The 13717-nt window shown below is 41.6% G+C and overlaps 1 protein-coding gene across 1 annotated transcript; it reads left to right on the forward strand.

Annotated features, from left to right (window-relative positions):
* Positions 1 to 10862: 10862 nt before the first annotated feature.
* On the forward strand, positions 10863 to 11683 carry LOC145821716 (uncharacterized). Its single transcript, XM_082918270.1, has 2 exons — positions 10863 to 11279; positions 11453 to 11683. Exons 1-2 carry the CDS (start codon positions 10863 to 10865, stop codon positions 11681 to 11683), a joined length of 648 nt encoding a protein of 215 aa, XP_082774396.1.
* Positions 11684 to 13717: the final 2034 nt, after the last annotated feature.

Raw genomic sequence — 13717 nt, forward strand, 5'->3', positions numbered from 1 at the left:
GTAACAATATGTTTTTCATTATCTATTTTGATTTCTGTATGACATGATTCTCTAAATATCATATTTTGTCAAGATGCACAAGTTTCCAAGAAATGCGAAATGAATTATGAACAAGAAACGTGAATTATTTATAATATGATATGGTGGGCCCAAGGCCGTTCTGTTTATCTGTTCCTCTTGTGTTTTGGCATGATATGAATTGTTTTGTCTTTAGGGCCTATTGATTTTTGGTATAGAACAAAGTACTGTACGGAACTAAGTGCTACAGTGGGAGTCGCCTCTAGAATCCATACGAGTCACCTCTTAGATCCATACATACATGAATTGAGCCCAAGAAGAGGTAGAGACATGTCAATGTTCCATCTACTCCATGATCAGATACAATGATTTGATATGATATGTTTGGACTGAAGGTCGTTTTGATATATGATTGGGCCCGAGGCCGTTTTGTTATATATGGACCCGAGGTCGTTCAAAGCATATGATATGAATACAAAGGTTTTGAAATCGCTATATGAATCGTGTTATGATGTGTTATTTTATATGCATAAATGGATGTCTTATTTTCAAATGTGCTTCTAACCTTTTGTATAAGTGGGCGTACCACGTACCACGTAAAATGTTTTGTAATAGTTCAATTATATATTCCATTCGAAAAGGTATGGATTATGATACGATAATGTTTGTTTTGAAAAGATTTATGATACGTTTCTGAATTGTGAAATATGTTTTCCTAATGTTAAGGACACAATTCATTAACCTCTTTACTTTAATATTACTCACTAGGCGTTAGCTCACCCCTTTATTTTATATATATATGTAGATGAGCCATCAAGGACCACACAAGAGTTGTATCGAGGTCCGTCTCTTTGTCAAGCCGCCTGGGTTATGCCTCTGTGTCGAGGCTTTAACTTTGTATCGGGGAATTATGTATTTTATTGAATCTTATGTATATGTGTGCGAGATCTATATAAGTTTTGTGATTATGTGTATATATGGAAAGTGTATTTAAATGCTTAAATTAATCTAAGTCTTCATGTATGCACAAGCTCAATAGGCATTATCTTTATGTTGATATTTGCTTCCGTTTAAGGCCCCGTATTTGTCTTCATGAAATTTTGTTTTGAGGCCGATGTACAGGCCGGTCATGGATTAAACTTTTAGGGGCAGGTTTGGGTCATGACACTTGCCGACCGACAGGGACCAAGTAAAGTTTTCCATAGTCGCCATCGATTTCTTCACCAAGTGGGTCGAAGCAGAACCTCTTGCCAAGATCACTGAGCGGAATACCACTAAGTCCATTGTGTCTCGTTTTGGGGTTCCTCCACCCATTGTCTCTAACAACAGCAAACAGTTTGACAACGCCAAATTTATGAAATTCTGTGCAGAACTCAGCATCAAGACATGTTTTTCCTCCCCAGGCCATCCTCAAGCCAACGGTCAAGTGGAGGTTACTAACCGCTCCCTGCTGAAAATCATCAAGACCAAGCTAGAGGCCACCAAGGGCCTTTAGGCAGAGGAATTGCTAAATAGGGAGACCCCATTTCACCTAACATACGGCGCCGAAGCAGTCATCCCTATGGAAATTAGCCTACTGACGCCTAGAGTCATCCACCCTAATCCACACCTAAACGAAGACCTTCAGAGGACCGACCTAGACCTCATCGAGGAACTGCGAGAAATGGCCTCAGTCCGACTAGCCTCGTACCAATAGAAAGCAAGGAAGCATTATAATCACAGAGTCTGATCGAGGACATTCATAGTGGGAGACCTCGTCTTACACGAAGCCACTCTCGCCACCAAAAACCCAACCGATGGCAAGCTAGCAGCTAAGTAGGAAAGCCCCAGGCACATACCGTCTCCAAGACATGGACGGCAGAGACCTTCCTCATCCATGGAATGTCAAACACTTGAAATGCTATTTCCAATAAAGCGACATTTCCTGCTTTTTGTTTGATTTAAATTGTTGGATGTTTCATTTTGCTAATTGGAACACTTGTCCATTTTAGCTCCTGCCACGCAATGCATATATTTATGATCACAAGACTATGATAACAATTCAAGATTCCCTTTATCTGTGTCGTGCCTTAATCCAAAATTAAACATAGCCTCGGCCAGATTGAGCCTAAAGAGCTTAGCCAGACTGAGCCTGAAGAGCTCAGCCTGACTAAGTTGAACATAGCCTCAGCTAGACTGAGCCCTTCAAAGCCTTAGCCAGATTAAGCATGAAGAGCTCAGCCAAACTGAGCCTAAAGAGCTTAGCCAGACTGAGTTGAACATAGCCTTAACCAAACTAAGCCCTCTAAAGCCTTAGCCAGACTGAGCCCTTCGATGCCTTAGCCAGATTAAGCATGAAGAGCTCAGCCAGACTGAGCCTAAAGAGCTTAGCCAAACTGAGTTGAACATAGCCTCAACCAAACTGAGCCCTCTAAAGCTTCAACCAGATTGAGTTAAGCAAAGCTTCAGCCAGACTGAGCCTAAAGAGCTCAACTAGATTGAGCTTGAAGAGCTTAGTGAAACTGAGTTAAGCAAAACCTCAGCCAGACTGAGCCTAAAGAGCTCAACTAGATTGAGCTTGAAGAGCTTAGCTAGACTGAGTTAAGCCAAACCTCAACCATACAGAGCCCTCTAAAGCCTCAGCCAGACTGAGCCTAAAGAGCTCATCCAAACTGAGCCTAAAGAGCTCAGCCAGACTCAGTTGAACATAGCCTTAGCCAAGATGAGCATGAAGAGCTCAGCCAGACTGAGTTAAGCAAAGCCTCAGCCAGACTAAGCCTAAAGAGCTCAGCCAAACTGAGCATGAAGAGCTCAGCCAAACTGAGTTAAGCAAAGCCTTAGCCAGACTGAGCCCTCCAAAGTCTTAACCAAACTGAGCATGAAAAGCTCAGCCAGACTGAGTTAAGCAAACCCTCAACCAGACTGAGCCTAAAAAGCTCAGCCAGACTGAGCCTGAAGAGCTTAACCAGACTAAGCTAAGCAAAGCCCCAGCTAGACTGAGCACATTCCCAAAGGCAAGACACATAGCAGTTTTTATAACTTAACTTTATTACAAACTGTAATAACAAATCGTTTTGACAAATTTTTAGCAGATAAGTTACATGCTTCACTTAACTCATTTATAGGTCGCTCTAGACAAATTATTGCAATTCCATAATTTCGTTACCAAATCTTACATCTTGCCATGCACAAATTCATTGTCAACACAAGTTCTTGACAAATTTCAACTATTCTTTACAATGAGCTCTCTCCGAAAACCAAATACCAAAAAAAAATATATATATATATATATATATATACTACAACCAAAAAACAAAACAAACAAAAAGCCTAGTCTTCACTCCCCTTCGCTGGATGCCAAGTCTTCCTCTTCCACCCCCTCATCCAACGGAGTTTGGGTGATGTCCTCCTCTCCTAGCTTCATCGGGCTAAAGTCCACATCTGGAAACAGCTCCTACGTCCTGTATTTGAAGCTTGTCCAGCCGCTGTCCCAATACTGGCTCATCTCATGCTTGTGGTAGTTTGACTACTAAAAACCTTGGATTATATCTTCTTCGGTCCTCCCAACAGCAGCCACTCCTGACAAGCCAGCACCACCTTCACCCTCTCTGGCCAAGCCCACTGCCACCGCCGCGTCAATGGCCATTTGGAATTCATGGGACTCCTTAAACTGCTCCACCACCGCGACGCATAAGTCCAAATAGGCCACCCTCTCAGACGCCATCATCCTGGCTAACTCTGTAGTCTTGGCCCTCTCCTCTCCCAAGGCCCTCTCCATCTCAGCAATATGCGCATCTACTTCTTCTTTGTCCTTTAGGGCTTGATCGCGCAGCTCTTCATTATTTGTGAGGGCCTCCTCCAACCTCTCTTCAGTAGTGTTGTAGGCTTCTTGGACCTCGCCCACCCTCTTCCGCTCGCCCGCTAGCTCAAACTCTATTGATACCGCCTTGTGGCGTATCACTTCCAGTTCAGACTTAGCGATTAACAGCTCGGAGGCGACCCCAGCCTGGCTTACCCTGGCACGCTTGACCAAGTACCCTTACACTACCTCCAAAACCTCCATTTTTTTCACCCTCTGAGCATAGGGCAAACCCTTTGCGCAGGCACTCCGCGCTGCCTTTCTCCAGCCAATTGTCTCTGTCCTTAAGTTTTGTAATTGCACTCGCACTCCTTCCAGTTAGGCCTTCAACGGCTCTGCCTCCATTTTCATCCCCACTGCCTTGCCTAGTAAGGCCGCCACCAGGGCCACTATTTCCATCTGTGCCAAGTAGAACCCTCTCATAAGGTCGACCTCCGTAAATTGTGCCATACTACGCATGGCTGTGTCCTTAACAACCCCCAACAAATGATCTGCGGTGACCTTAGCCTCACCCCCATCACTCGCTAAGCAGCTGACCACCATGCAAACATGATATGGGTAGTCCTCAATGCGATGTTGGTCTCTACTCCACTCGCCCGCTCTCTCCCTACCTCCTGACTTGGGAGCATATCTTGTAAGGGCATATCTTTGGAGGGCAGATCCGCCGACCAGTCAGTTTTTGCCAACCCCTGTCGCTCGTCTATTTCGCTTACCACTTGACCACTTGGGAACTTAACCAAACCTTCCCCCGCCCCCACACCAACCCCAGTCTCCTTCTTCTGACTTTGTGGCAACTCCACCACCCCCTCTTTCACCTTCATCAATACCAGTCCTCCCTCACTTCCCTCTGCAGCCACCGTCCTCTTCTTTTTTTTCTTCAACACTGACCCCACCTCCCTCCTACTTCTTTTCTTCAGCAGATCCACTAGCGCTCGTAAAGGCACAAAGTCGGTCAGGTCCTTCTCTCCCAATGGCTTGGGGCGTGGTCTGACCGACCTTTTCGCAACCAGCTTGGGCGCTAGGCCTAGTTTTTTCTCCTTATATTTATCCGCCATTGCAAAAGCTAGCTTGTCCTCTGCCTTTTGAGCTTTCCTCCTCACCTCCATTTCCTCTTGCAACAGATCCCCTTCGGCTGGTTGCGGCCCCAGATTTAGGGCGAACAGGGCTGAGGGCTGGACGAGGTCGTCCCACTTTACCACCGCTTCTCCCTCCACTCCTTCACCTGTTTGACCCTCTTCTCCACCTCAGCTTCTAACTTTGGCTCTCACGACTTCATGGGGACTTTCCAAATTTTGTGCACTCATCTTTCGCCACTCACCGACACAAAGAACCACTTTACAATACCACTATGGGACACTGGGACCTTACAATACCACATCGGGAATGGAGAGGGAGTTCTTAGGCTATAAAAGTAAAAACCTAGACCCTTATATAGCATCAAGGCCTTTTCGTAGGTAGTGAAATCCCTAGCAGAACTCCCCAGTTAAGCGTGCTTAGGTTGGAATAGTTTTGGGATTGGTGACCCACTGGAAAGAACAAATCCCTATGGGCATGGCCTAAAGCAGACAATATTGATGACATGTGAAGGGTTGGGGCATTACAAATAGTATTAGAGCCAACTCTCCAGAGTACCGAGTGCGGGCCCCTGGCATCTCTCGATGCATCTAGGCGAGCTTGTGAGCTAGCAAGCTACTGCACGGGGATGTGCAGCCTTAAGAAAGTGGATTGTAAGGTCCCGGTGTCCCATATCAGGAATGGAGGGGGAGTTCCTAGGCTATATAAATAAAAACCTAGACCCTTATATAGCATCGAGGCCTTTTCTCAGGTGATGAAATCCTTAGCATAACTCTCTAGTTAAGCATGCTTAGACTGGAGTAGTTTTGGGATAGGTGACCCACTGGGAAGAACAAATTTGTGCAGGTGTGGCCCAAAGCGGACAATATCAATGACATGTGAAGGGTTGGGGTGTTATATATTCTACCATCATAAGCAGAGAAATAAAAGGAAGAAAGAAATGTGGGTTTGAAGACGTACACACTTATTACACTTTTTACCCTCATGCAAGAGGGTCCAAATGAATGTCCAAGTGTTCGAAACAAACTAACTACTACAAAACCAAATGAAAGAATTAAGCTAATGAATACTAAATAACTAACTAGCTATCTAATTTATTACAACAAGGATGAACAATAAAACTAACTAGCTAGGTTAACTAACTATGACAATTACGAATAAACATTAATGATAATTACAACAATAATGGGAACATTAATTTTCGCCATTGATAAACATAGATGCACAAGGATTGTATGCACGTGACTGTTTTCAAAAGTAGCTCCGTCTGCCTTCTTTGGCATCTACCCTATTTCAACTTCAGCCACTACCCTCTGTTTCTACAAAAACACACTATTAACCTAACATTAGCACCCAACCGGCCCCCAATGATGCCCGATCGGGCCCAAATAAGGCCGGTCGTGTCCTGATTTCATGCAAAACCCTATTTTTGTGCTCTGAGGTGAAAACAATGTAGACAGAGTTTTTTTGAGCTCTGTTTGTCCCTTCTGCTCTTTTCTGTCATGGAGAGGCTCAAGAGAAGAACAAAATGGGTTCCAAAACCATCAATAAGAAAGTTGATTGCTTAATGATTTCGGAGACAATCGGACAAAAATCAATAAATGTAATGAATAACCACTCCTCCCTCCTATCATGAAGTGAACTCAAAGAGGGAGATAGAGACGTTTCAAGTTTCATCAACACATCATGAATTGGTGCATGACGAATCTTCACACTATGGGTTCGGCATAACGTCCGGCCGAATCTAAGCAACCTTACTCATTTTCTTTCCGTCAGTTTCATTAGTTTTAAGCCCATTTTATTAGTAATTTCCATTCTTTAATCAATTTGTCCAAAGTGATGGTTGAGTCCACTACATGAGAAGAAATGTCAAACGAGAAGTGATCTGAAGCATGAAAGAAGGACTATGCCTTGACGATGAACCTCCGAAGAGGTTAAACCATTGAGCATAGGCCTCTTTCCCATGCCTTGAATAACCATCAATCTTTTGAGACAACTCTCAAACAAAGAAAAGAAGAAATGAGGGAGGTTGCAGACATGATTGTGAGATTGATTTGAAGAATGAGACTCTTAATATGAAAACCAAGCAAAGAAAAGCTATCAACTCAAATGGCTTAATGTCTAAGGCCTAAACAAGCAAAGCCATGAGGACTTACAATATGATAGGCAAAGTATTCAAAGCATGAACCAACTAAATGAATTAAAACAAGTCTAAAAAACCCCTAATATGTAAAAACCAGTGACTAAAATGATGTTTAAAGAGTACGAAAAAGATAAGAAATAGCAAAGAATCACAAGGCTAGTGAACAAGAGTAAGGAGAGGTGGCTAGCCCCTCCATCTTTGAGACCTCAAACCATGCTTTTTAGCTTTTTTTGAACTCTGAAAATCAGTTTGAATACTCAAAAAAAAAAAAAAAAAAAAAAAAGGAGTGTAAAGACATAGGTGTGAGCCATGAAGTAAAGTGCAAGAAAGGGTATTAAACCCTTCTACCTTTGGTAGCTATTCAAACCCAAGTTCTAACACTTGAAATGGATTCAAATCAATACAAAGATACAAGAAATTGTTAGTAGGAGACAGAAATGAAAGCAAGAGAACAGATGGTGAGTTTATATCTCTTAAAGAGGACAAGCTCTTGTTGTGGATCAAACTTGGTCCAAACACTCTCAAGCTTGAATTGTGATTCTCACAGCTCAACCAAGGTGCCAAGGTTAAGGTGTGAGGGTGTGTATGGTGTATGGATATAGTTCAAAGATGGCAAGCTTGCTCAAAGATGACTTGCACAAAAAGAAGGAGCTCTCAAATAAGTGTATAGGCTCTTTGGAAATTGTTCAACCCTCAAACAGAGATATATCCTTGTATTTATAGAATTTGAGCAAAATAGGTCAAAAATATCTTCAAAAATAAACAGTTGGCAAGCTCCCATCCAGAACAGTATTTATTGCCACCAAGGCACGGTCGGCCCCAAATGGCCACGGTCAGCTCCCAATGATACACGACGGGGCCCCAATGTGCTCCGTTGTTTCTCTGTTTCAAGCTCAATGTAGGGTGGCACAATGTTCAAAAAGGGACCTCTGAAATATAAACAAGGTAAATAGGAAGGTGTTGGGACTGTTTCAAAGCTCGACCCTGGAGTCCTTCGTTGAGCATTCGGATCACACACAATGTAACTTTCATCATCGAGTGCCCAAGACAAAGCGCCCGAGTCTTACGGGCGATCAAAAATAGGGTGTCTACAACCCCTCTTTTGATTTTAAACCAAAACCCTAGGTTTGTTCAAAATCACCTCAAATCCCAATATTTCTTACACATCAACAAATAACTAGGCTAAAACTCATAGAAGAGTGTAAAAAGTCCCTACCTTGAAGTTAGAAGTCGAGCAAGCAAAGAGAAAGCTTCAAAGATGCTCAAACCCAACTCTATTTGGATAGAAATGTAGCCCTTGAGATGCTCTACCTTTTTAACAAAGGAAGTAAGGAGGATAAACCAACGGATCTAGGTGAAAATGTAGAGAGAATGTAAGTTTTAGAGCAAGAAACTCTAGATCTAGGGTTTTGGAGAATTTTAGAGAGAGGAAGAGATGGAAAAGTAATGTAAAATGTGGCTGTTACAAACTCATATACGCACAGTCTACTCAAGCACAAGAGTTGATGCTCGAGCGTCAGACACAACAAATTGTTCCGTTCGAGCGCAAGAAGTGATGCTCGAGCGCAGAATACACACATTTAGTAGTTTTGCAGACAACAAACCAACGCTCGAGCTGAGCCCGCTAAAGCGCAGAAAGATTCACTCGAGCGTAGAATACACTCTCCCAATAGTTTTGCAGACCTACAAAAATACTAAGAGTTCACAAAGACCACTCAAGTGCAAGAAGTGCCGCTCGAGTAAATGAGCAAAATTCTAGGCAACAAGAATTTGGAAACTAAGCAACCAACCTGTCCCAAATGCAACCACAACAATCCACAAGCCATGTTTAAGGAGATACAAGGGAAACAAGATGTAAACAATAATATGAAACCATTAAACCTGAGTCCGAGATATAACAACTGTCAGGTCAAAACCGGAATCGCTATAGGAAACACCGCGGAACCTAATGCACTGTAAGTAATAATATTGTACATATATGCTCTTTATTATGTACCACAAACCATGAATGGTGAATGGTACCGACATTGTGAATTGATAGAAATGAAGAAACTTGATTAATATTATATGACAAGTGCAATTTGGGCCCGAGACCGCTTGTTACATGATTGGGCCCGAGGCCGTTTGTTACATGATTGGGCCTGAGGCCGTTTGTTATATGATTGGGCCCAAGGTTGCTTGTCATATGATTGGGCCTAAGGCCGTTCTATTTATATGATTATGGATATTGTGAGGACCTTATGATCATCTATTTACACTGCTTTGCTGTATTATTACTCATTGAGCTTTACTCACCCATTATTATGTATGCACATATAGGTGATTAGCAACATGAAGCACACCCAATCGAGTCATGCCTCCGAGATGAAGTTTTGTCTTTGACTCATACCATACCTCAACCTTATTTTGTTTCTGCTATTATGGTCTTGGGTTTGTAAACAATATGTACAAATTTCTTATGGCACAACTCAATAGACTTCTCACTATTATGGTCTTGGGCATGTAAATGTATTAATGTGTTATGAGGTTAACTTTATAATTTTGCTCATGATTAGTACAACTCAATGGACTTCTCATTATTATATGCTTCTGTTTGTGGCCCTATTAACTTAAATATTGTGTATGATCGTTTGAGGCCTTCGGTAATCTACGGGATTACTAGTATGACCTAAACTTTTAGGAGCGGGTTCGGGTCATGACAGAGTAGTATCAAAGCACGAGTTAATATCTCACACATGAGTCCATGTGAGCAATGAGAAGTCTAGAAAAGGTTTAAGTTGCATTTATAATCAGGTATGACATGAAAATGTGCATTTGTATATGTGACTTATGCGCATACTAAATGTGAAAGTTATAATATATGTTCCTCTAGATCATGGTGAGAACAAGGGCGGAAGATGGGGAAGGACTCAACCTCCGCAAGACTTGATAGGATTGAGGCAATGATTATGGACATGGCTAAGGCTTTTAGACAACAACAACAACAACAACCACCACCGCCATCAATGCTGGTGCCACCACCTATAGTGCAAGACTACCAAGCTGATGACCGAACTATTGCTTTCACAAAGGAATTTAAGAAGATAAAACCACAATTGTTCAAAGGGGGAAACGATCCATTGAAGGCAGAGGCATAGGTGCTTGGCATAGAGAAACTGCTTGAAGTCTTTCCATGTACGAAGGGACAGAAAGTTTTGTTTGCTGCTTTTACACTGGAAGATGAGGCACGCCGTTAGTGGATGTTTATCTCAGAGGAACATCAAGGAATGAATTGGGCTCAATTTTTGGAGATCTTCTATGAGAAGTACTTCCCACAGAGAATCCGAGACAAGAAGGTGTCAGAGTTTGAAAACTTGATGCAAGGGAACAAAATTGTGGCGGAGTATGAAGCGTAGTTTACCGAACTAGCCCATTTCACACCGTACATGGTCGATATGGACTACAAATAGGCGAGTAAATTTGAGGGAGGTCTTTAAGACTCCATTCTTGGGAAGATTAATGTGTTAAAGGTACAGAAATATGTGGATGTATTGTATAGCGCCATCATAACAGAAGGTAACCAGGCTAACCGCAACCGATACTCGAATTGAAAGGGCAAAAGGCAGGGTTCTAATGTGCACAAAGGGTCGGTCGTTCTCACAAAATAAGAAGCAAAATTTGGAAACTTCCAGCACCGCGGGCTCTACCTGCGATTCACCACCAACTTGCCCGGAGTGTGGGAAGAAGCATCGAAGGGTTTACTATTGAGCAACATGAGCTTACTTTAAGTGTGGGAAGACGGGACATATGATGAGAGATTGTCCTATGTTTGGGCAACAAAAAAGGAATAGGCTAACTACTAGTTCAGCTGGTTCCACTCCTGCAATAAAGACCCCAACAAGGCCTACTACTTCTAGAGATAATGTCAGGCAATGGAGAGTCTTTGCTCTGGTTTCAGGTGATGTCCAGAATTCAAATGTTGTGGTTTTAGGTACACTTTCCATCAACGGCCAACCTGCTCATGTGCTACTTGATTTGGGTTCTACTCATTTCTTTGTTTCGAAAACATTTGCTCATAATTTGAATAGATCTATGGAACTCTTGAATTATGTGTTGTGCGCGTCTCTCCTATTTGGGGACTATATGTTATGTGCTTCTATGTATTTTGCGTGTGAGCTTTTACTTGGAGATATTCCATTATATGCTAATTTGATGCCTCTTGATATGGTACACTTTGATATAATTTTGGGAATGGAGCTAAGTATCATGCAACCATTGATTGTGTGTCTAAACAAGTTGTTTTCCACCCATTTGGTCAAGATGAGTTTACTTTTGTGGGACATGGGGTAGTCCCTCCACCCTATTTGATATCGGCTATGAAAGCTTGCAAACTACTTCAGAAAGGTTGTAAGGGTTATTTGTATAGCATGTTGCATGCAGAGACAACTGATGTAGGTGTTGAAAATATTCAAATTGTTAGTGAGTTTTCGAATGTATTTCCTGAAGAATTGCCAAGGGACTTGATAGACCGTGAGATTGAATTTATCATTCATATTGTGTCGGGTACTCAATCGATTTCTAAGGCTCTGTACAGAATGTCTCCGGTAGAAATGAAGGAATTGAAGATATAGTTGCAAGAATTGCTTGACAAAGGGTTCATCCAACAGACAACATTGCCATAGGGCGCACCCATTTTGTTTGTGAAGAAGAAGTATGGGACCCTTCGGTTGTGTATTGATTACCGAGAACTTAATAAGGTAATGGTGAAGAATAAATATCCTTTACCACTGATTGATGATTTGTTTGACCAATTACAGGGGGTATAATTGTTTTCAAAAATTAACTTGAGATCTGGGTACCATCAGCTGAAAGTCAAAGCAGAAGATGTGGAGAAGACCGCCTTCTGAACTAGGTACGACCATTATGAATTTTTAGTCATGCAATTTGGAGTTACAAATGCACCAGCAGCTTTTATGGATTTAATGAATCGGGTTTTCAAACCGTACTTGGATGAGTTTGTAGTGGTATTCATTGATGACATTCTTATTTATTCGAAGAGTAGTGAGGAACATGAAAAACACTTGAGATTAATTCTTCAAACACTTAGGGACAAGAAGTTATATGCTAAATTGAAGAAATGTGAATTTTGGTCGAATGAAGTTGTGTTTTTGGGGCATGTAATTAACATGGATGGTGTGTCTGTCAATCCACAAAAGATAGAAGCTATTGTGAATTGGCCTGCTCCTACCAATGTTACAGAAGTACGCAGTTTTATGGGTTTAGCAAGTTACTACTAAAGATTTGTTAAAGATTTCTCCAAGATTGCGATGTCGATTACCCAGTTAACTCAAAAAGGTGTTCCATTTGAGTGGACAGAACAGAGGAAGTCTGATTTCCAAGAATTAAAGACAAGGCTCACAACAACACCGGTCCTCGCCTTACCATCAGGTACATAAGGGTTTGTTGTTTATAGTGATGTTTCTTATAAGGGTTTAGGGTGTGTACTTATGCAAAATAGAAGACAAATTGCATATGCATCTTGACAATTGAAGCCACACGAAAAGAATTACCCTATGTATGATTTGGAACTAGCTGATGTGGTATTTGCATTGAAGATATGGTGGCATTATCTCTATGGAGCAACATGTGAAGTCTACACCGACCACAAGAGCCTCAAATATTTCTTTACTCAAAAAGAGCTTAATATACAGCAAAGACGATGATTAGAACACATCAAAGGTTATAACTTGCAATTCATTACCATCCCAGCAAAACCAACACAGTAGCGGATGCTCTTAGTAGAAAGTCAATGTTTACTTACATAGCGGAATGAACTATTACTTGACTTGGAAAGAATGGAAGTAGAAATTATGCTGCATGAACAGGGTGGAATGTTAGCCGCAATGGCAGCATAACTGGCTATTATTGAGGAAATTAAACAAAGGCAATTTGAGAATGAATTTCTCGAGAAAGTAAATGAAGAGATGGACACAAAGTCGAGACCGGGATTTTCCTTAGAAGCTCAAGTGTTAAAATTCGAGGGATGATTATGTGTTCCTAATGTCCCTAAAATTAAAGGAAGAATCTTGGAAGAAGCTCATAAGTCCAGATTTGCTATGCATCTTGGAAATACCAAAATGTACCAGGATCTCAAGCAAGCTTTTTGGTGGCCTAATATGAAGAGAGAAATTGCATAGTTCAATTCAAGATGCCTTCAATGTCAGCAAGTAAAAACGGAACACCAAAGACCGGTGGGGTTATTTCAACCTCTTCCTATTCCAGAATGAAAATAGGAGCACATAACTATGGATTTTATTGTGGGCTTACTTGGAACACCTCGAGGTATGGATTCTATATGGGTTGTTATGGATAGATTGACTAAGTTTGCTCACTTTTTGCCCGTGAAGACTGTTTATAATGCTAATAGACTTGATACTGTGTACATTGCTGAGATTATTCGATTGCACGGTGTTTCGGTTTCCATTATGTCGGATAGAGATTCTACGTTTGTGTCAAGATTTTGGCAAAGCTTACAAAAAGTATTGGGGACGAAATTGAGGTTTAGTACTGCATTTCATCTACACACCGATGGACAATCTGAAAGAACTATACAGATGTTGAAGGACATGCTCCAGATGTGTGTTTTAGATTTTCATAAAAGTTGG

Source organism: Camellia sinensis, chromosome 1 (assembly GCF_055761805.1).
Source record: "Camellia sinensis isolate YWXY chromosome 1, ASM5576180v1, whole genome shotgun sequence".
In the NCBI taxonomy this organism is placed as follows: domain Eukaryota; kingdom Viridiplantae; phylum Streptophyta; class Magnoliopsida; order Ericales; family Theaceae; genus Camellia; species Camellia sinensis.